The 23,963-nt window shown below is 41.8% G+C and overlaps 1 protein-coding gene and 1 pseudogene across 3 annotated transcripts in view; one reads left to right on the forward strand and one right to left on the reverse strand.

Annotated features, from left to right (window-relative positions):
• Positions 1-322: 322 nt before the first annotated feature.
• On the forward strand, positions 323-7,501 carry LOC139382602 (isobutyryl-CoA dehydrogenase, mitochondrial-like; annotated as a pseudogene).
• Positions 7,502-8,491: 990 nt separating this feature from the next.
• Positions 8,492-23,963, reverse strand: part of LOC139382545 (endothelial cell-selective adhesion molecule-like) — a 72,932-nt gene continuing 57,460 nt past the window's right edge. The window contains exons 1-8 of one of the 3 annotated variants that reach the window (XM_071126647.1): positions 22,478-22,800; positions 20,558-20,703; positions 17,422-17,623; positions 16,901-17,056; positions 13,955-13,999; positions 10,611-10,733; positions 10,385-10,514; positions 8,492-10,210 (exon numbers count right to left, since the gene is read on the reverse strand). In XM_071126647.1, coding sequence (XP_070982748.1) covers positions 9,331-10,210; positions 10,385-10,514; positions 10,611-10,733; positions 13,955-13,999; positions 16,901-17,056; positions 17,422-17,623; positions 20,558-20,703; positions 22,478-22,523 — 1,728 coding nt within the window. In that variant the 5' untranslated portion in view covers positions 22,524-22,800 and the 3' untranslated portion in view covers positions 8,492-9,330. Of the gene's footprint in view, positions 10,211-10,384; positions 10,515-10,610; positions 10,734-13,954; positions 14,000-16,900; positions 17,057-17,421; positions 17,624-20,557; positions 20,704-22,477; positions 22,801-23,963 lie in introns of those variants that run through there. The other 2 variants (XM_071126646.1, XM_071126648.1) reach the window with 2 other exon arrangements.

Below are 23,963 nucleotides of genomic sequence, written 5' to 3' on the forward strand. Positions count from 1 at the left end.
TTGCGCTCTTCTGAAATCTACAAAGAACAGCTATCTACCAACATGGCATTACCAAGATTGAGCTCTTGAACAAACAAATGATGTGGTTTTTAAACCATGGGGAAGGAACTGTGATAGGGTAGGAAACAGGAGGAGGTGTGTCTTCTGATTGATGGGTTGATTGTTGACTGATTGGGGAGTAATGCCAGCAATCACCACAACCTCTCAGAAGTGTCTGCTCAAGAGATTCACCAAACATCACATACAGACAATTGACTAGATATTAATTGAAAGCAGGAGTAAGTATGGGGTGTTCATTAATAGATGCTCATTTATGTGCAGCATGTGTAACTGGATGATTGACACCTTCGGCAACACTGAGCAGAGGGAGAAGTACTGCCCTGAGCTTTGTACGATGGACAAGTTTGCCTCTTATTGTCTCACTGAGCCAGGTTGGTATTTTGTCCTAATATTTCTATTATGTGATGGTGTCATGCATTGACACCATGAACCTGTACAGTGTGGCTATCCTTTCTGTCTTATTGAATCTCATTTCCCATTCATGTTTCAGGCAGTGGCAGTGATGCTGCTTCGTTACTCACTAAAGCAAAGTTGGAAGGAGACCATGATGTCCTCAATGGGTCCAAGGCACTGATTTTATTAATCTCCTTACTGTAGCTGATATGAAAGAATAAATTGTGATATAAAGTGGAGGTATCGTTCTCACTGTGTTTGTCCTGCTGCAGGCCTTCCTCAGTGGAGGAGGAGACACAGACATAGTAATGTGTCGGACGGGAGGGAAAGGTCCTAAGGGGATCTCCTGTGTGGTGGTGGAGAAAGACACTCCAGGAATCAGCTTTGGCAACAAGGAGAAGAAGGTAGCTGGCATTTGATTGATGTTGATAGTCTTAAATTGGTAATTTTGAATACAATCCGTATGTCTAATAAACTGTAAAGCAGGAGACTACAAACTTACATGGTCTATAGTTCATTGCCACATGTCTAAGTGAAGCAATGCCCACCAGGGGGCATAGTTGAGTCATAGTTGTGTTGAAGCCCTGATGGATGCAGTGATTTTCCAACGGAGGCCTCTGTTATCTCAACAGGTGGGATGGAACTCTCAGCCAACCAGAGCAGTGATCTTAGAGGACTGCCACGTCCCAGTGATCAGTCGGCTGGGTCAGGAGGGACAGGGCTTTAACATCGCTATGAGAGGCCTGAATGGAGGTAGGATCAATATTGGTGAGGTGGCAACAAGTTTACCTTTTTGGTTGGTTATTTAATGGTTTGTTATTTGATGGCCGTATGTATGTGTATATTTATGTATATTAGAGGTCGACCGATTATGATTTTTCAACGCCGATACCGATTATTGGAGGACAAAAAAAAGCCTATACCGATTATTCGGCCGATTTTTTACATTTATTTGTAATAATGACAATAACAATACTGAATGAACACTTATTTTAACTTAATATAATACATCAATAAAATCAATATAGCCTCGAATAAATAATGAAACATGTTCAATTTGGTTTAAATAATGAAAAAACAAAGTGTTGGAGAAGAAAGTAAAAGTGCAATATGTGCCATGTAAGAAAGCTAATGTTTAAGTTCCTTGCTCAGAACATGAGAACATATGAAAGCTGGTGGTTCCTTTTAAGATGAGTCTTCAATATTCCCAGGTAAGAAATGTTAGGTTGTAGTTATAGGAATTATAGGACTATTTTTCTCTATACGATTTGTATTTCATATACCTTTGACTATTGGATGTTATTATATGCACTTTAGTATTGCCAGTGTAACAGTATAGCTTCTGTCCCTTTCCTCGCTCCTACCTGGGCTCGAATCAGGAACACAACGACAGCCACCCTCGAAGCAGCGTTACCTATGCAGAGCAAGGGAAACAACTACTCCAAGTCGCAGAGCGAGTGACATTTGAAACGCCATTAGCCCGCACCCCGCTAACGAGCTAGTCATTTCACATCACATCGTTACAACAGCCTAATCTCGGGAGTTGATAGGCTTGAAGTCATAAACAGCAGAGCTGCTGGCAAAACGTACGAAAGTACTTTTTAAATGAATGCTTACGAGCCTGCTGGTGCCTACCATCGCTCAGTCAGACTGCTCTATCAAATCATAGACTTAATTATAACATAATAACACACAAAAATGCGAGCCCTAGGTCATTAATATGGTCGAATCCGGAAACTATCATCTCGAAAACAAGACGTTTATTATTTCAGTGAAATACGGAACCGTTCCGTATTTTATCTAACGGGTGGCATCCATAAGTCTAAATATTCCTGTTAAATTGAACGACCTTCAATGTTATGTCATAATTATGTAATATTCTGGTAAATTTGTTCACAAGGAGCCAGGCGGCCCAAACTGTTCAATATACCCTGACTCTGTTTCGTTCACACTTTTACTTTGTCACTATTATAATTTGCATGAGTTATGTTACGGATCTCATTACCATCCCCCCTAGACTGTCGGGCCAAAAGGGATTCGTAACAGCAATGAATGCAAGAGAAGTGACACAATTTCACCTGGTTAATATTGCCTGCTAACCTGGATTTCTTTTAGCTAAATATGCAGGTTTAAAAATATATACTTCTGTGTATTGGTATTAAGAAAGGCATTGGTGTTTATGGTTAGGTAGACGTTGGAGCAACGACAGTGCTTTTTCGCGAATGCGCACTGCATCGATTATATGCAACGCAGGACACGCTCAATAAACTAGTAATATCATCAACCATGTGTAAATATATATGTGTATGTGTGTATGTATATACATTGACCCCACGGGGTGAGATCTTGCGTGGAGCCCCAGATCGAGGGAGATTATCAGTGGTCTTATATGTCTTCCATTTCCTAATAATTGCTCCCACAGTTGCTTTCTTCAAACCAAGCTGCTTACCTATTGCAGATTCAGTCTTCCCAGCCTGGTGCAGGTCTACAATTTTGTTTCTGGTGTCCTTTGACAGCTCTTTGGTCTTGTCCATAGTGGAGTTTGGAGTGTGACTGTTTGAGGGTGTGGACAGGTGTCTTTTATACTGATAACAAGTTCAAACAGGTGCCATTAATACAGATAACAAGTGGAGGACAGAGGAGCCTCTTAAAAAATAAGTTACAGGTCTGTGAGAGAGAGAAATCTTGCTTGTTTGTAGGTGACCAAATACTTATTTTCCACCATAATTTGCAAATAAATTCATAAAAAATCCTACAATGTGTATATACAATGTAGGATTTATACAATGTGTATATATGTATATATAAATATGTGTGTGTGTATATATATGTGTATATGTGTGTGTGTATGTGTGTGTATGTATATATATATATATATATATATGTATGTGTATATAATTATGTGTATATATACATGTGTATATGTGTACACATATATACACACATATACATGTGTGTGTGTGTGTGTATACACATATATACATATATATATATATATATATAACGTGTGTGTATATATATGTGTATATATATATGTGTGTATATACACACATATAGATATATACATATACATATACTGCTCAAAAAAATAAAGGGAACACTTAAACAACACAATGTAACTCCAAGTCAATCACACTTCTGTGAAATCAAACTGTCCACTTAGGAAGCAACACTGATTGACAATAAATTTCACATGCTGTTGTGCAAATGGAACAGACAACAGGTGGAAATTATAGGCATTTAGCAAGACACCCCCAATAAAGGAGTGGTACTGCAGGTGGGGACCACAGACCACTTCTCAGTTCCTATGCTTCCTGGCTGATGTTTTGGTCACTTTGGAATGCTGGTGGTGCTTTCACTCTAGTGGTAGCACGAGACGGAGTCTACAACCCACACAAGTGGCTCAGGTAGTGCAGCTCATCCAGAATGGCACATCAATGCGAGATGTGGCAAGAAGGTTTGCTGTGTCTGTCAGCGTAGTGTCCAGAGCATGGAGGCGCTACCATGAGACAGGCACAGATGAAAGCAGGTTCACACTGAGCACATGTGACAGACGTGACAGTCTGGAGACGCCATGGAGAACCTTCTGATGCCTGCAACATCCTCCAGCATGACCGGTTTGGCGGTGGGTCAGTCATGGTGTGGGGTGGCATTTCTTTGGGGGGCCGCACAGCCCTCCATGTGCTCGCCAGAGGTAGCCTGACTGCCATTAGGTATCGAGATGAGATCCTCAGACCCCTTGTAAGACCATATGCTGGTGTAGTTGGCCCTTGGTTCCTCCTACTGCAAAACAATGCTAGACCTCATGTGGCTGGAGTGTGTCAGCAGTTCCTGCAAGAGGAAGGCATTGATGCTATGGACTGGCCCGCCCGTTCCCCAGACCTGAATCCAATTGAGCACATCTGGGCGGATGCTTTAGTCCAGGTCTGGGAGGAGATCCCTCAGGAGACCATCCGCCACCTCATCAGGAGCATGCCCAGGCATTGTAGAGAGGTCATACAGGCACGTGGAGGCCACACACACTACTGAGCCTCATTTTGACTTGTTTTAAGGACATTACATCAAAGTTGGATCAGCCTGTAGTGTGTTTTCCACTTTGATTTTGAATGTGACTCCAAATCCAGACCTCCATGGGTTGATAAATTTGATTTCCATTGATAATTTTTGTGTGATTTTGTTGTCAGCACATTCAACTATGTAAAGAAAAAAGTATTTAATAAGAATATTTCATTCATTCAGATCTAGGATGTGTTATTTTAGTGTTCCCTTTATTTTTTTGAGCAGTGTATATACATATATGTGTGTGTGTGTATATATATATATATATATATATATGTATGTGTGTATATATACGTATATGTCTATATACATGTGTGTATATATGTGTGTATACATATTTGTGTGCTTTGAATTGGGAAAGACCTTTAGTGATACTGTGTTTGACGGTTTCCCTCTGGGATTCTACTGTAGTTCCTGCAGTTTAAGTTGGCAGAGATGGCCACCAAGCTACTGGCGTCGCGTCTGTTGGTGTGTGAGGCTGCCCTGGCACTGCAGGAGGGTCTGAAGCTGTGTCCCTCTACTCCATGGCCAAACTCTTTGTCACTGACGAATGCTTCAACTTGAGTCAATTCGTTAGGCAAAATGGTTCTTAGGGATACTGTGTTATTTGAGTATTTACAGTAAAACTTCCATGAGCTAGCTATTAGCCTGGAAGTGTATTTGTTTCAACTGCAGCAGACTTTCGTTTTGACATGCAGGGATCAGTCATTCAACACAGGGTAAAGGTGCAGTGGAATTCCACTGCAGCAGAATGACACTCTGGAGACCCAGAGTGTATTGTTGGCCATTGTTTCTTTGCTAAAATGTGAAACGATGCCCAACCATTAAAAAAGCACCAGGGCCTCCCGGGTGGCGCAGTGGTTAAGGGCGCTGTACTGCAGCGCCAGCTGTGCCATCAGAGTCCCTGGGTTCGCGCCCAGGCTCTGTCGTAACCGGCCGCGACCGGGAGGTCCGTGGGGCGACGCACAATTGGCCTAGCGTCGTCCGGGTTAGGGAGGGATTGGTCGGTAGGGATCTCCTTGTCTCATCGCGCACCAGCGACTCCTGTGGCGGGCCGGGCGCTAGCCAAGGTTGCCAGGTGCACGGTGTAGCCTCCGACACATTGGTGCGGCTGGCTTCCGGGTTGGATGCGCGCTGTGTTAAGAAGCAGTGCGGCTGGTTGGGTTGTGTATCGGAGGACGCATGACATTCAGCCTTCGTCTCTCCCGAGCCCGTACGGGAGTTGTAGCAATGAGACAAGATAGTAGCTACTACAACAATTGGATACCACAAAAAAGTTTTTTTTTTTTTTTATAAATAAAAAAAAGGACCAGTTGGAGACTCAACATTTTACAGTAAGTGGTCTCTTACACACTGGTAATGATGTAGAAGTCTAGTTATCAGATGTAGCTGCACATCTCTCACACACATCGGTATCTCTGCCTTCTCTCAATAGATCTGTAACCAGGCACTCCAGATGCATGGTGGATACGGTTACCTCAAAGACTACGCTGTTCAGCAGTTTGTCCGGGACATCAGAGTCCACCAGATACCGGAGGGTATGTGTACACCGCTCTTACTATGACAAAGCTGTGCTTTATAACATAATGGTTCAGTATTTTAATGACAATGCACACATCTTTATAAACTTGTGATCACTAGCCACTGTTGCATTGACAAATTACTGATTTACCCTTTTATATTTTCTCTTTCAGGAACAAATGAAATGATGCGGATGATAATTGCCAGTTTACTGTCAGTCTGGATAAATATGCCATGGGCTGGCCAAAAAGGGATTTTCTCCTGTCTTGAAGGGATGGTGTAGTGGCATGCTTCTTGTTGTTTGACTGTATCCCTCAAGTGTCTTAAACTCCCCTCTTTTAAAGGGGGAATACTATAGGCTAAAGCTGTAATTAGGTCCTTTCCTGTTTGTGTGGAATTAAATAACAGCTGCTCATTGAGGGATATCGAAGTGGAACCATATTAGATATGTCATATTTCTCCATGCTGTGTTTTGTGGAGAAGGTTTTTGGTTATCTATACCAGATGATTCGTTCGATGACATCACAACCTCTCCTGCACATTCAGTTATGGCGGCAACATTTGAAACATGAGCAAGTTTGGTTCTCATGATTCAGTTTAATCATAAAACACAATTAAATGTATCATCTAGATGGGTTGGATGACTGAGATTTTCTATAATATTTGGTACTGCATGAACCATTTTTTAAAGGTCCAATGCAGCGGTTTCTCTATCAAATCATTTCTGGATAACAATGATGTTGCTACATTTTTTATTGGAAACAATGACCAATTTCTCAAGCAGCTCTTACACTAAATGGCCATTATAATTTCACAGTATTCCAACCTCAAAACACAGGAAATCACGATTGACTGCACGAGACCTTTTGCCATTAAGGGAAGAATATTTAAAACCCAGATCTCTGTCATTGATGAATTATACATTCCAGCTACCTAATTGAGATTAGTAATATACTCTCTGTGTACATAAATGTAATAAAACCACAAATATTCTTATTAGATACAAGTATGGGTTGACACTTTCTTGTCTATAAAATGGTCTGTTCTACTGGGGTGATCACAACTCCACATGAACAGTTGGCCTGAGAAGAACGCTTTACATCTCTATGAGCAGTAATGTGCTTAGTGTCAACATGATGGTGTGAGTTGATGAGCATACATTCTCTCCAGGCAAACCCTCATCAATTGTTGTAACTGGCATATAAAACATGTATATACAGTCGTGGCCAAAAGTTGAGAATGACACAAATATACATTTTCACAAAGTCTGCTGCCTGAGTTTGTATGATGGCAATTTGCATATACTCCAGATTGTTATGAAGAGTGATCAGATTAATTGCAAAGTCCCTCTTTGCTATGCAAATGAACTGAATCCCCCCAAAAACATTTCCACTGCATTTCAGCCCTGCAACAAAAGGACCAGCTGACATGTCAGTGATTCTCTCGTTAACACAGGTGTGAGTGTTGACGAGGACAAGCCTGGAGCTCACTCTGTCATGCTGATTGAGTTCGAATAACAGACTGGAAGCTTCAAAAGGAGTGTGGTGCTTGGAATCATTGTTCTTCCTCTGTCATCCATTGGTTACCTGCAAGGAAACACGTGCCGTCATCATTGCTTTGCACAAAAAGGGCTTCACAGGCAAGGATATTGCTGCCAGTAAGATTGCACCTAAATCAACCATTTATCGGATCATCAAGAACTTCAAGGAGAGCGGTTCAATTGTAGTGAAGAAGGCTTCAGGGCACCCAAGAAAGTCCAGCAAGCGCCAGGACCATCTCCTAAAGTTGATTCAGCTACGGGATCGGGGCACCACCGGTACAGGATCGGGGAACCACTTGCTTAGGAATGGCAGCAGGCAGGTGTGAGAGCATCTGCATGCACAGTGAGGCAAAGACTTTTGGAGGATGGCCTGGTGTCAATGAAGGGCAGCAAAGAAGCCACTTCTCTCCAGGAAAAACATCAGGGACAGTCTGATATTCTGCAAAAGGTACAGGGATTGGACTGCTGAGGACTGGGGTAAAGTCATTTTCTCTGATGAATCCCCTATCCGATAGTTTGGGGCATCCGGAAAAAAGCTTGTCCGGACAAGACAAGGTGAGCGCTACCATCAGTCCTGTGTCATACCAACAGTAAAGCATCCTGAGACCATTCATGTGTGGGGTTGCTTCTCAGCCAAGGGAGTGGGCTCACTCACAATTTTGCCTAAGAACACAGCCATGAATAAAGAATAGTACCAACACATCCTTTGAGAGCAACTTCTCCCAACCATCCAGGAACAGTTTGGTGACGAACAATGCCTTTTCCAGCATGAGGGAGCACCTTGCCATAAGGCAAAAGTGATAACTACGTGGCTCAGGGAACAAAACATCGATATTTTGGGTCCATGGCCAGTTTTTATTCAGATACAAAAACACAGTTTTTCAACCGCTGTACAAGTGTAAAAAATAAATGTTCTGATTGAAATTGAAATACAAAACCTTTTTCCAAAAACATGTATTTTATACTGTATTTAAATATGTTCACAAGGCTGGGTTTCTGTACAGCCCTTTCAGATATGAGCTGATGTACGAAGGGCTATATAAATACATTTGATTTGAAACTCCCCAGACCTTAATCCCATTGAGAACTTGTGGTCAATCCTCAAGAGGCGGGTGGACAAACAAAAACCCACACATTCTGACAAACTCCAAGCATTGATTATTGCAGAATAGGCTGCCATCAGTCAGGATGTGGCCCAGAAGTTAATTGACAGCATGCCAGGGTGGATTGCAGAGGTCTTGAAAAAGAAGGGTCAACACTGAAAATATTGACTCTTTGCATCAACTTCCTGTAATTGTCAATAAAAGCCTTTGACACTTATGAAATGCTTGTAATTATACTTCAGTATTCCATAGTAACATCTGACAAAAATATCTAAAGACACTGTAGCAGGAAATTCATATGTGTCATTCTCAAAACTTTTGGCCACGACTAAGTCAAATATATGGATTCACAAACAATGTTTTAGAGAATAGGCCTTGTTTTAACCTTAAAGACTCTGATCATGGTATTTGAAAACAGCTAAAACAAGTCTTTGAACTTGTGCAGACTTGAATACAGTCGATTCCACAAGTGTCATCATTTCTCATTTGTCTTCTTTAGCATGAGTTCTTCATTCTACTTTGAACAACTGCAATAAAAAGTGATTTTAATTTGTAGCAAATCCTTCTCTCCTCTATACAGTCTTACTTTGAGGAAGTCTTTATCCATTTGCTTCAGTTTGTGTTCAAAAGTAAAACGTGAGACACTCCAGTGGGCTATACCAGTGATCCAGCCTGGCTCTGAGCGGGCACAGCACCTATACAGGCCAGGGTGGTGGAGCTGATTGGCGAGGTGAGAGGGTGTGGCACCTGGGGCTGGGCGCCCTCAGTTTTGTCGGGGTCTGTGACCATGTGGCCAGGTGGGGAATGGGCTGGGGCACCGTTGGAACTGGAGGTTCTGCTATGTCCATAGTGAGGAATGCTACTGATGCTGGGAGGTCGGCTGTGGTTGGAACTGGGAGGTCGACTGTGCCTGTGTGGAGCGTTACCGCCAATGTGGTTCGAGCTTGGTGGTCTGCTGTGCCCATGTGGAGAGGGGGCACCGATATTGTTAGAACTTGGGGGTTGACTGTTCCCATGTGGGGAGGGGGTACCAATGTTGTTAGAGCTAGGGGGTCTGCTGTGCCCATGTGGAGAGGTGACACCAACATGGTTAGGACTGGGGGGTTGACTGAACCCATGGGGAGGGGTGTCAACAATGATACTAGTGCTGAGGGGCCGGGTGTGGCCAGGGGGTAGAGTCCCACTGATGTGGTTAGAACTGGGGGGTCGACTGTGCCTGTGTGGAGAGGTGGCATCAATGTTGTTTGCAACACAGAGGGGTCTGGTGTGCCTGGGTGGAGGTGTGCCACTGATGTACCCTGGGAGGCCCTGCAAGGGGTTGGGCTCTCCAGGCCGAAGGCGGTAGGCATTGAACACAGAGCCTGTGTCAGAGGCCGGAGCAGTGGGGTAGGGGTAGCGGAAGTTGTTGGGCTGCTGGGGGTCTCGTAGATGCGGGGTCGTGGCTATGGAGGACAGCGTGCCATTTTTGGAGAGGAGGTCTGAGCCAGTGCCGCTCTTTGCCCAGGAAACACGCTTGGGTGCCTGGGCATCCTCCCTGTAATAGATAAGCAGCCAATGAGAAAACACAAACCAAGATAATATCACACACATCCTCCAATCACCAACCTGCAGAAACTGAATTAGAACACTGTCCATGGTGGAGTACTAGTAGTTGTACATCCTGTGACGTTTAACAACTGTACCTGTTTTTCCAATGACAAAATCTCACTTGATATCATTGGCTAGCTCCTCCTCTTCATGGTCTCTCCTCCTCAGTATGAAGACGAGGAAGAGTATGATGGCTACCAGTGCCACGATGGACCCCAGAGTAGCAGCAACAATCGCTCCAGCATTAGAGGCTGTGGAAGAGGACACCAACAGAGAGGATTAGAACAGGAAACAAGAGCAGTCTGTATATACTAGTATGAGATTATGTGTTTACTTCCTATACATACAGGTGAAGACCTCCAGGTTGATAGAGCAAGTGTCAGAGCCGGCAGTGTTGCTAGCTCGGCACACATATTTCCCTGACATGCTCTTAGTGAGGTTACTCAGCCTGAGGGTGCCTTGCCTCTCATCTGAAAGAGAGAGACAGTGTTACACACTCTTGCCTCTACATCATGAACATATTCATGTACTGTACAGTGCACAGAACGTTATACACAATCTCCATCTACAGTAATACTGACAGTTACACTAGGTAACACAAGGGTAGCTACAGTATGTATACAAACATAGTTAGACTACACACTCTACCAAGTACAATACTCTCTTGGTTCCGAAGCTATAAGTATCGAGGGGTATCCTGGTCCTAGGGAGTCAAATCCCACTGGGCACAGACGTGGAAACAACGTTGATTCAACCAGTGTTTTCCCAGTGGGATGAGCTGTTGGTTTTCTTTATACAAGTATGGATCCTCTTCGATGATATCACTCCTTTCTGTCCCGGGCATAAATGAGGTTATATGTAGAGACCTCACTAGCAAATGGTTAAACACCAGACAAGGAGTCTCCACAATGATGAATCAGAACCTGTGGCTTTTCACAGCTGCACTTCATCAGTTGACATAATCCTAGTTGCTGTGGTCCACTTGTCATAGCTGGCGTGGGGATGCTCTATTGTAAGTATGTAGCACTGGGGGCACTAGAGAATAATAAACATGTGGGGCAGCTCTTATCAAGCAAATCCTCTCAAAATCCGATTGGAAACGTCACAAGAGAATATTTTCATCAGATGTGTTTTCAAATTAAATCACATTTTATTTGTCACATGCGTCATAAACAACAGGTGTAGACTAACAGTGAAATGCTTACTTACGGGCCCTTTCCAACATTGCAGAGAGAAAAATTGATTAATATAAAGATAACAAGGAATAAATACATAATGAGTAACGATAACTTTATACAGTACCGAGTCGATGTGCAGGGGTACGAGGTCATTGAGGTAGATATGTACATATGGGTAGGGGCAAAGTGACTAGGCAACAGGATAGATAATAAGCAGTAGCAGCAGAATATGTGATGAGTCAAATTAAGTTAACTATTTAGCAGTCTTATGGCTAGAAGCTGTTCAGGGTCCTGTTGGTTCCAGACTTGGTGCATCGGTACCGCTTGCTGTGCGGTGGCAGAGAGAACAGTATATGACTTTGATGGCTGGGGCTCTACCCATATATACCAATATAAAGGATCAAGGGGGAAAACAAATAGATATTTCTTCATCATATATTCTGAGGCATATCATAAATGGAGAATCAAAACAACCCAGTGACTCAACCAGCTCAACTCAAGTAGAGAAGCTAAAGTTCACAATATGATTTCAGTACCTTTACTAATAACCAGACTACAAAATCCTATAAATAAACTATGGCGAATAATGTCCTCTGTCCTAAATTTTCATTGTGACAAACAGCTGTTTGTCCCTGTCCCAAAGTCTAGGAATGAACTGCTGGCTGGAATTCTTGTTTGATAACCTCAGCATGCACCATCTGCTGTTCTCTCTGGGAGGGTGGGGGCAAATCATAAGGCACGCAAAGCACACTCCGCAACTCCGCAACGCAACGGTGCTACTGCTAACTCATACTTTAAATTTCATAATAAACAAAACCTCTTGGAGAAGATATAATTTGCGGATGGACGTGCCTATAGGTGTGTACAATAGGCACCTGACATTAGTAACCCAGAGGAGCCAGACATAATTGCTACAGGTTAACAACAGATCAGCCCATTCTTAAATTTGGCAGATTTTCTAAATTGCACTGCAATCACGATCCAAAGACATCACCAATCTCTATATACCAAGAAAGTATTGTACTGATCAAAATACACTGAAATCAAACCATGAAATAACTAACTACAGTACTATCTACAGTCACTTGCTACTATCACAAACATTTCTACTGGAAAGATCTAAGAACGCAAGAACACACAAACAAACTCACAGTATTTGTGCCAACTGTTATTTGTGCACCTTCATGTTTCATACATATTCAGAATGTTAAGACACAATCTTAGTCTACGTACAAGACAAAAACAAAACACTTATTCTGGATTAAATTCCAACTCAATGACCTCAGCAAACGCAGCAGAGTGGACCTTGCAATCATAGTTTTGATTGAATCGTTGAATGTCTGTCATTTGATGAATGGACCAATGACAGCCATTGTGAGAAAGTCCATGCTTTCTCTTTCTCTATGGCCTTGATATGTAGCCTTTACATTCACTACTTGACTTCAGTCATTTACCATTTATTTTATGTTAGCATATTGATTACTGTGGACTTTCATACTTTTATATGGTGTTATCTGAGCATGTTATGAAGAGGTTCACCTACAGTATAGTGGTTGCTATGTTATTAAGTGGTTTCATCTTCAGGCCAGATGTCTAAGGGCCAAGGGCTCGTATCAGTTGATCCATACCAAAGGAAACATTTTCTATCACGCAAGTCAAAGACATGTAATCTCAGATCGACTGAGTTTATAAAGGGCAATGCAGATGTATTCAAGGAAAAGTCATTGGCGAGGATTAATGAAGACATGCCTTTGGATGAATAACATATACAATTCTTCTAATGGTTCAACTTTATATCTGTGTCTGTCCAATGGTGGGTCAGGGGAGTTTACCTGAGGATGGGGGGTTGGGGTGACACCAGCAAGATTATAGAGAGCAATAGCATCTTTTTGTAGGCACAAACTCCGCCATGGATCATTGGCCAATGCCTATGGAGGGATGAATGTTTTTTTGTGGGTTTTTGGATAAACGCCCCAAAATAAGGTCTATGGTAAACACAGGCTCAGGATATTTTATACAGTTTGTTCTATGAGAAACTTTGTCAGCTAATGCCACTATTGTGAATGTTGAAGCACATATTTAATCAAAAACAAGCACTTAATGCACATAAAGGCTTCATAATTAATAAAGGCCATGTTAACTGACTGATATCTCACTTAATGCACATAAAGGCTTCATAATTAATAAAGGCCATGTTAACTGACTGATATCTCACTTAATGCACATAAAGGCTTCATAATTAATAAAGGCCATGTTAACTGACTGATATCTCAGAACAAAAGGTATAATATCTCCTAAGCCTCTGTTAACCTCAGGCCTTATTTTTGGCATTTATCCCCAAACCCCATTCCTTCCTCATTAATTCCCCTATAGGAATGGCTGAACAAACCAGAGGTGACTCATTTCTGTTTTTTAGGACAACAAGCCGGCGAGATCTAACATTATATAGGCTGTGGGGCTTTACAGGCTTCTGAGTCCTAGGTGGGTTGAGGATGTATGTGTGAAACCCTTACCCATGAACCCTAGAACAAGCAAGGTCGAGGGGCAGGCTCTCCATTCTGTGGTCATGCAGGAGAGAAAAGTGGCAGAGATAGTGACTGAGAGATGAAGGGCTGGTGAAGAGAGTGATTAGGGAAGACAGACATCAACCCCTAACCCTTAGAAGGGAGCTGTAAGGTGTTGATAGCTGCAAAAGTTTGCAAGAAAAGAGTGATGAGACAAAGGCAGGAGAGAAGTAGAGATCGGGAACAATAGAAACACAGCATCTTAGAATGAAGCGAGAGAGACATGCTGATGATTTGAGGGTAGCTCGCTATATTGACAAATTAAAATAGCTCATGGGGTGTGTCAGAAAATATTGTTGCCATTTTCACTTCAGGATGAAATACCTGGAGGTGTCGTAAAAGTGCTGGCTTTTGGTGACTTAAGAAGTTGTATGTGTGGCAAGGGCTTGACCAATCAATAGCTAATATGTGGTGGCTTCAAGTCATGCATGGTTTTTGACGTTGTTTGTCATGCACTCCAATTCAGCGGGAGGGCATGAATGTTCGTCTTAGTCTATTGTGATTTGTGGAGTATAGTTTTTTTTCTTCGAAACCAACAGTGACCTAATAGGCCATAATAGCAATAACAAAAATGTATCTAGTTTTTTGCTAAATATGTAAAAAATGTATGCAGTCTACATTGTAAGTAGGTAATTGGCTTCAATATGGAATTATCTTACACAGCACTTTCATAAGTAGAAAATACCTTACACAGGCTAAATTGTGTTGCATCATGTGCGAGCCATGTATGGACATGTCAAATGTTAAATAAGCAAGATTACAGTTTAAGTTAGGTTGGTATAGCATTACAAAAGAGAATCATTTACATAAGCTTGGTTTTTAATATAATAAAATAAAAACAAAGACTAATTTTATAATAACAACTTCAATGTTTCTATAGTAGGTAGGATCAGGTCACATGGTGTTGTAAATCTCTTGTTCCATATGGGCAATTTAGCCTAAGCAATGTGCCACCACTGACAAAGTTACTACCATAAACAACTGAAACTTGCCAAATTTTTCAGTAGCAGAAAATAATTTGCCTACTGCTGCTGCTGGACCAAAACAATAAAAATGAACACTTGAGTTTGATAATACCAAGCCCTTACGCTCAGTCGAAAGTAGAATGCCGGTAGAACACAGGGGTGGAGGCTCAATGTCACAGAGAGCATGTGCCAGGTCAAAGAGAAAAATACAGAGGATCAGAGTGTTCTAGAGATTTTGCAGGTTTGTCGGTGTGTGTTTGGTGGTGCATTCAAACCCACAGTCCTGGACATTGAGTCAATAAGGCAGTGAAACAGATAAAGTGTATTATTTGTTGGGTAATCTATAGAAGAAGCGAGGGGATCAGAGATCAGAGGAGGAGCTATTCTAGTACTTGGTCAATCAGTGTAAGCCTCATTGTTGCTCAGAAACAGCTGGTGCTTTCACAATAATTGTTTCCACTGTATTTTCACAACTCTTCACAAAATAATACAATATAAAAGGCATATGTGCAGTAAAGTAAGAAAAATAAACCTTGATTTAATATTTTTCTCTCACTCTCTGCAAGTCTGACATGAGCATGCAGTGTGTACGTCGTGAATGTTTCCCATTCTTTAAAGAGGATTAAGTGGTGCATGTTGTGGCATTTCAAAGAAAAAACTCAGTCACCAGAGAGAAAAAAAGAGAGAGAAATTAGGATCTGCAATCCCATCGCCAACACAGCACACATTTGTCCTCAACATTTAGCCCGACTCACAGAGTTAACAAGCGAACCCCTGACAATACATTCCAGTGGAGAAGGTTAGGAGAGATAACATCATATGGGAGAATGCACCCTGAATGGGTTTTCTGAGCACATATACCAGTAAAAACATGGGAGATGCTATGGCTGTGTTCACAGTCAGCCCAATTATATTTCTATTGGCAAAAATCTGATTGGTCAAAAGACCAATTAGTGGAAAAGAAATATACGAATTATAGGCTCTCTCTGAAACAATATATTTGTAATTAATTTGGAATCATCTCCATCTTATGTCAATGGCTATTTAGAAGCTAGGTATTACTTAGAGTCTATCAATGTATCTATTTTAGCTCTCATTTGACAATCTTAGTGAGAGGCAGGGCTCCTTACTACAATAACCCATATAAAGCTGCTGTGAAGAGGACAATGACAGTTTGCATTGACAAAAATTATATTGCACCCATCCATAGTAGTGGCAGGTGTTTTCAGTGCTGGTTACTCTGCATCACATGGTTGAGTGCTATACATCGGCGATGGATGGAGGTGAGCTATCCTTTGTAATCCTTATATCATACAGTACATTACATGCACTGAGTGTACAAAACATTAGGAACTCTTTCCATGACATATACTGACCAGGTGAATCCAGGTGAAAGCTATGATCCCTTATTGTTGTCACCTGAGACAATTGAGATGATTGAAACATGAATTGTGTATGTGTACCATTCAGAGGGTGAATGGGAAAGACAAAATATTGAATTTCCTTTGAAAGAGTTATGGTAGTAGGTGCCAGACGCACTGGTTTGAGTGTGTCAAGAACTGCAACACTGCTGGATTTTTCATGCTCAACCGTTTCCTGTGTGTATCAAAAATGGTCCACCACCCAAAGGACATCCAGCCAACTTGACACAACTGTGGGAAGCATTGGAGTCAACATGGGCCAGCGTCCCTGTGGAACGCTTTCGACACCTTGTAGAGTCCATGCCCCGACGAATTGAGGCTATTCTGATGGCAAATAGGGGTGCAACTCAATATTAGGAAGGTGTTTAATGTTTTGTACTCTGTGTATATTCAATAAGGATTCAATCCATTCTGATGGGGACTACTCGTAATTATGATAAAACTTAACTGAGGCAGAGAGCTAATGTGATTGGCTAACATTATTGGTACTGATATAAAGGAGTACTCACTCTGCATGGGGGAAAAGAAGACCTCTGACATGGGGGCATTCTTGGTCCACTTGTACTGAGGGATGGGTTTGCCCGAGCTGGACTTACAGCTCAGTGTCACGTTGCCGTTCAGCACAGATGACCCAGTCATCAAGCACACTGGAGGCGAGGGAGGGACTGAGTGAGAGAGAACAGATAGTTAGAAACAACAGAAGAGCTATGAGAGAAACAAATTAAAGGATTTGGCCTACTACAATTGACCCCCAATTGACCTCCTGAAGCATCGTATTAATCCATTTCAATTGAACAGGGTACTGTATTTCCAAGAATGCTGGCCACACTGCGCAAGGTAATGGAAATGTGCCAACACACTCTCTCCATCTGTTGAAGCTGAAGGAAAATATTATAGACACAGCCCAGTGCATATGTACAAACTGCAGTACAGTTTACACTTTTGTGATTCCATCTCTGAGTGTTGGCCCAAAAAACAGTCAAGTATTTTTGGAAAGTGCCAAAAACAAGGCATCCGGTCCGGATGGTACCTTTGACATTAAGGCGCATTTCTCCAGAGAGTCCGGCGGCTCCAGGGATGATGACATTGCAGAGGTATCGTCCTGAGTCTGACTCCTGGGTGTTGTTGATGTAGATGGAGAGATTGGCCGAGGGCATGGACAGGCTGAACCCAACACGCTTCCTGAACTCAGGACTACCGATCCCTGGCTCACCGTTACTGTAGGAGATGACCTGCACATACAGACAGACAAGGGAAATACTTCACAATAGGGAACGCTACGGTAGATTGTGTTCCCTTTCACAGTTCAGGAACCAAATGTACTGTCAGAAATGATAGGATTTTACCCGGATGAGCACTCCATTCCATAGAAGCCCTCTATTTGCGCCAGCATACTGTATATAAACCAGACATATTGTTAGCCTTTTTCAAGCCAGCATTTGTGTTGCTTGTCGAGGAGAGAGACTAGCATTTTTGCAACACTGCATGAGAGGATTTGTTGTAATGAAAACTAATGCAAGTAACTACAGAAATACCGGTTCTCTAAATATACAATACTGATATTGAGCTGAAATACGATTTTCGGTGCCATCTATAGCCACACAATTTTACCGTATAACAGAAGTCAATGTCCTTCAGATAATCCTGATATGTATGTGCAGATGGGAGTTAGAATTTTTAGACTGATTTTCTGTTAGAGATAAGCTCACAGGCCATGGCCAGTGAAACTACTGAGATTATCGTAATCACTGAAGAAGCCACGCACACACACATCCAGAGGTTTTCTAAACATACAGGAGATACATGCAACACAACCACACCGTTAGTGACATATGGTTACAAAGTTAGTAGAATCTTAATGAAAATGATTCACAGCTGTAATGGCTGCCAAAGGAGCTTACACCAAGTATTAACTTAGGGGGGTGGAGACTTATCCAATTATTATACTTCAGTTATTTTTTTTTTCTTCTTAATTTGGAAAATGTTCTATAACTTTCTTTCACTTTGAAAATAGAGTAGGTTGTCTGGATGTATAGGAAATACATCTAATTGAATCCCTTTTTAGATTTCATTTTAAGGCAGCAAAATGTGAAAAAAAGTTCAAGGGGGTGTAGAATTTCTATAGGCACTGTACATGCCATTAAGATTAAGATTACTTTATTGTCCTCCAAAAGACAGACATACCGTTTTTTGAGAGGTGCAGGGGGCTGCCACACTGGGCACCTGTTGTTGTAGGGGGTTAAATGCTTTGCTCAGGGCACAACGGCAGGCAATGGCATCCAGGATTTGATATCAGCAACCCTGTAGTTGCCAGCTTACTTCCCACCAGCTTTTTCCAGTCGGACACAGGATTCAAACTTGCATCCCTCAGGTTGCTGGCTCGCCCCTCTAACCACTAGGCTACCTGCCGCATGGCTGAAATGCCTGTGAGATGTGGCCAGATCTGGGATTACTAGAAGGAGATTGGATTACTGAGAATAAAACTGTAAAACTGTCTGAAACCTGAGCAGAGCCGCTCCCAGCCCTGAAATAATCAAACAGCTTCTTCAACATAAGTCTGTTCCTTCAGACCGCACACCAACTAATCACCAACTAGAGGGACATAACACTTCAGGGAAAAGTTAATGAGAAAAGATCCAGCAACAGTGGTTTCTGTGGAAACTAGAGGTCGACTGATTATGATTTTTCAATGCCGATACCGATATATATACAGTTGAAGTCGGAAGTTTACATACACCTTAGTCAAATACATTTAAACTCAGTTTCACAATTCCTGACATTTAATCCTAGTAAAAATTCAATGTTTTAAGTTAGTTAGGATCACCACTTTATTTTAAGAATCTGAAATGTCAGAATGTTAAATAAATAATGAAACATGTTCAATTTGGTTTAAAAAATGCAAAACAAGGTGTAGGAGAAGAAAGTAAAAGTGCAATATGTGCCATGTAAAAAAGCTAACATTTAAGTTCCTTGTTCAGAACATGAGAACATATGAAAGCTGGTGGTTCAATATTCCTAGTTCTTCAATATTCCCAGTTAAGACGTTTTAGGTTGTAGTTATTATAGGAATTATGACGCGTCAACTATTTATCTCTATACCATTTGTATTTCATATACCTTTGACTATTGGATGTTATTATAGGCACTTTAGTATTACCAACTTAATCTCAGGAGTTGATAGGCTTGAAGTCATAAACAGAGCAGTGCTTCAAGCATTGCTAAGAGCTGCTGGCAAACGCAGTAAAGTGATGTTTGAATGAATGCTTACAAGCCTGCTGCTGCCTACCACCACTCAGTCAGACTGCTCTATCAAATATCAAATCAGACTTAATTATAATATAATAAACACAGAAATATGAGCCTTTGGTCATTAATAAATATGGAAAAATCCCGAAACTATAATTTCGAAAACAAAACTTTATTCTTTCAGTGAAATTTGGAACCGTTCCGTATTTTATCGAACGGGTGGCATCCCTAAGTCTAAATATTGCTGTTACATGGCACAACCTTCAATGTTAAGTCATAATTATGTAAAATTCTGGCATTTTAATTACGGTCTTCACACAGTTCGCAACGAGCCATGCGGCCCAAACTGTTGCATATACCCTGACTCTGCTTGCACTGAACTCAAGAGAAGTGATACAATTTCCCTAGTTAATATTGCCTGCTAACATGAATTTCTTTTAACTAAATATGCAGGTAAAAAAAAAATACTTCTGTGTATTGCTTTTAATAAAAGCATTGATGTTTATGGTTAGGTCATTTGTGCAACAATTCAGCTTTTTTCATGAATGCGCTTTTGTTAAATCACCACCCATTTGGGTAGGATGTGTAGGATGTGATTCAATGATAAATTAACAGGCAACGCATTGATTATATGCAAAGCAGGACAATATCAACCATGTGTAGTTAACTAGTGATTATGTGAAGATTGATTGTTTTTTTATAAGTTTAATGCTAGCTAGCGACTTACCTTGGCTTCTTGCAGCAACAAGGTCCTTTTGATGCTGCACTCGTGTCACCCTGCCACACAGTTTCCTCGTGGATTGCAATGTAATCAGCGTCCAAAAAGGCCAATTACCGATTGTTATGAAAACTTGAAAATTGGCCATGCTGATTCATCAGTCGACCTCTAGTGGAAAGGAGGAAGATCTCGGCTTACATACCTGCTTGGAGTCGTTGGCCATGAAGTTCCAGATGACACTGTTCCTGCCGATATCAGATGTGGGGCTGTACCATGCCTGCAGGACCACCATCTGACCCTTCACCACCTCCATATCTCTCCTGGGCATCTCCACCCGCTGGGAGTCACCTTGACACAGCAAACACAGAGACACAGTCACTAAAACTCACCTGACACAGCACCAACGCACAGCCGGTTCCAATACACTCCCTACCCCCTTCGTGCTAACCCTTCAGTGTTTGCAGATGTGAAGGCTCTGGATAGGTATAAGCAATTTAGTTGTGAAGCTTCCACCATATTGCTTCCACAGATCTGCCAACATTGAAGGGTTATAGGAAGGGGTAGGGAGCGAATTGCAGTCAACAAAACTCTTCCAATCTAATCAGTTCAGTTTTATATATAGTATGATGTGAATTGCCACTAGGGCTGTGACGGTCATGGAATTTTGGATGATGGCTATTGGTCAGCCAAATAACTGTGGTCACCATACTAACAGTTTGAAAAAATAAAAACTTAAGACGCACATTTTGTTCTTTCCTATGCTCCTGACTGCAGGCGCTACTGCTGCAAGGAGGAGGGCGTTGCTTCGACAACTGATGACTTGTTTGCTTACAACACCGTGCTTGTTTTCAGCAAGGTGCAACAAACGTTTCATCACGTTGTAGAGTCCATGTTAAAACAGAGAGACTCAACCACACGAATGCCTGGCCGTCTCGTCTTCAGTCAGCTACAATAAATGATGGTCTTCATCCATAACCGTTGGTTACACGGTTATACGGTAATTATGCCAGCCCTACTTGTCACAGCGTGCTTCACATAATGGCCAAGCCTTGAAGCCCATTCAGGTCTTCCTTGACATCTGCATAGCCCTCTCTTGCAATCTGTTTGTATTCACCCATCATAATTCAACACCGATACTGGTAATCCCCCTAACACTACAAACACTGGCCAGATGTAAACCTGCAAAGCCCAGATGAGATCAATGGAAGGGGAAGACGGAGCACATTAGAAAAATGAGATCAAAAGCAGAATAATGACAGTGCCTTGATTAATATAGGATAAAGATCTGTCATCCCCCACAGCTGTTTGAGAGAGCTTTTACGTAACCTGGGCAACATTCAGCGGGACTCGGCTCCACAAAGTTTCTGACCGACCAAAATGGAGATAACAGATCTCACAAATCAATAATTTAACCACATTTGGGATGTTGTACTTGGTTACCAGAGTTCTGTTTGTTCCTACTGTATGTGTTCAGACAACCCTGAATTGTTTGCAGTACACTTGAACTGTAACAGTTATATTGATGATTTAGCCAACAACCTCAAACAAAATGACACTTTTCAGAAAAAATACATTCAAAAGCTTACCTTGAGCGTTTGAGCCATTTGGAATATCCATAAAAAACATAAGGTAAAATCAAACATTTGAATGAATTGAACTTTCTAAAAAGACATTCACTAATGTTAAGCATTAGAAATGATTGGAATATCTGGATATGCATAAAATAATCTCAAGCATTTAGTTGATTGAACTGTCTGAGGACTTACGTGCTTACTAGTTCACATTTAATGATCAGATCTAACCCATATCTCCTCCTACAAAATATCAAGACTATATGCCAAGAAATAACCAATATAACTACACTTAGGATAATCATAAAGACATAAGGCAGAGCAATAACATCTAAAGTATCATCCAGCAGCCTACAACCAAAGCATCGAAAAGAGGTTGAGGAAGAAGAGGCAGAATATAAAATGAAGGTGTAGAGGAGCATGAAAGTTGGAATGAGAGAGATCGGATGATGAGAATTCAATGAATGGATGAGAATGAAATGAGAGAGATAAGAGAAGGAGAAAAAGAGGAGAAATTGAACTAGAGTATGGTGGTGGGCAGGCTCACTCACAGGGTGCCGGCCAGTCCCCTGAGCTGGTCAGCTGAAGATGGATCATCTGATCCCAGCAATCGTAGTCCTCGCCCTCCGCCAGCTTGGAGCTAGGTCCCACACACACACACAGAATAACCCCTCTCCACACACACACACAACCCCCTCAGAGTGACGTGATGAGGGTCTCAAATCCCTAGTCCGCAAAAACACTAGCCCTATAAGAGGAGGGTCTTAACCCCCAGTCCCAATAAACACAAACATAAAACACACACACATTCAGCAAGACGGTCAAGTCCGTACACACACATACATTTAGCTAGGCCAGGGGCTGCTCAACAGCTGCTGTGTGACAGCACACCGGTTACGTTCTTTCTGGAATGAAACTGTATTCAGCTGGGTGAATTAGAGAGAGAACGAGAGCGAGAGTGATTGAGTGGGAGTGAGAGCGAGAGAACGAGAGAGCGAGAGCAACTGGGCATCTGTCTGGCGTCAGGGCTGGCATGTTGTTCTTGGATTATAGTCGCAGTGACTCTATGCTTTCTTATTGCCCCTGGTATCATGTGACCCCATTGCTATGGTGTCCCTTGTTTAATTTCTGCCGTGAAGCTCCTATTGACTAATCCCTAAACAATCCCTGGCTCAATCCTTCAACCCTGACTCTTGCTTCACGTGACCCAAGTACAGCAGCTCGGCTGGACACAGAGGTAGTAAGCTAACACATGGTCACTTTGACAACTGTCTCTGTGCTGACTGTTGGTATGACTGGATTCTCATATTTGTAGCTCAATCACTTTTCTTTGCCTGCTTAGGTTTTCAAAACATATACTAACAGAAACGGATAGGCCTAAATAAAACTACTTGATTCATGTCCTGAACTTGAACTTGCATTGAACTTACAAGTTTATTCGAGATTGTTGTTCCACAGAAATTCCTAAGGCGAATGAGAACCAATGCGCCAATGGAAAATGCAACATCTACTCTTGTGCCAATGAAAGTCCAACTTGCCAAAACACTAATCACAGCTGATGCTGTCAGACTGACTGAAGTGGATTTAATAGCATCATCATTGTATTAGCCATTCTGTTATTCCACAACATAATAGACCCTGGATTGTTTTTTCTGATTTGGCTTGCACTTTGTCTCGCTAATCCTGTTAGGGATAGAAACTCATTTTTCTGCTTGAGATGGCAGATTTAAAGGTGAGGGGGTGGGCTATTCCATTAGTTGGAAGTCAATGTGGGCATCATCTTGTGTGTTTGAAAAGAGCAGTGCTACACTCTTAGAAAAAAAAGGGGCTATCTAGAACCTAAAATGGTTATTTGGCTGTCTCCATAGGAGAACTCTGAATAACCATTTTTGGTTCCATGTAGAACCGTTTTGGTTCCATGTAGAACCCTTTTGTGTTATATGTAGAACCATTTCCACAGAGGACTCTACATGGAACCCCAAAACATTTCTAAGAGTATGCAGATGAGGAATATATAACTGCTCTTCCTACTATGGG

This window comes from Oncorhynchus clarkii, chromosome 24 (genome assembly GCF_045791955.1).
Source record: "Oncorhynchus clarkii lewisi isolate Uvic-CL-2024 chromosome 24, UVic_Ocla_1.0, whole genome shotgun sequence".
In the NCBI taxonomy this organism is placed as follows: Eukaryota; Metazoa; Chordata; class Actinopteri; order Salmoniformes; family Salmonidae; genus Oncorhynchus; species Oncorhynchus clarkii.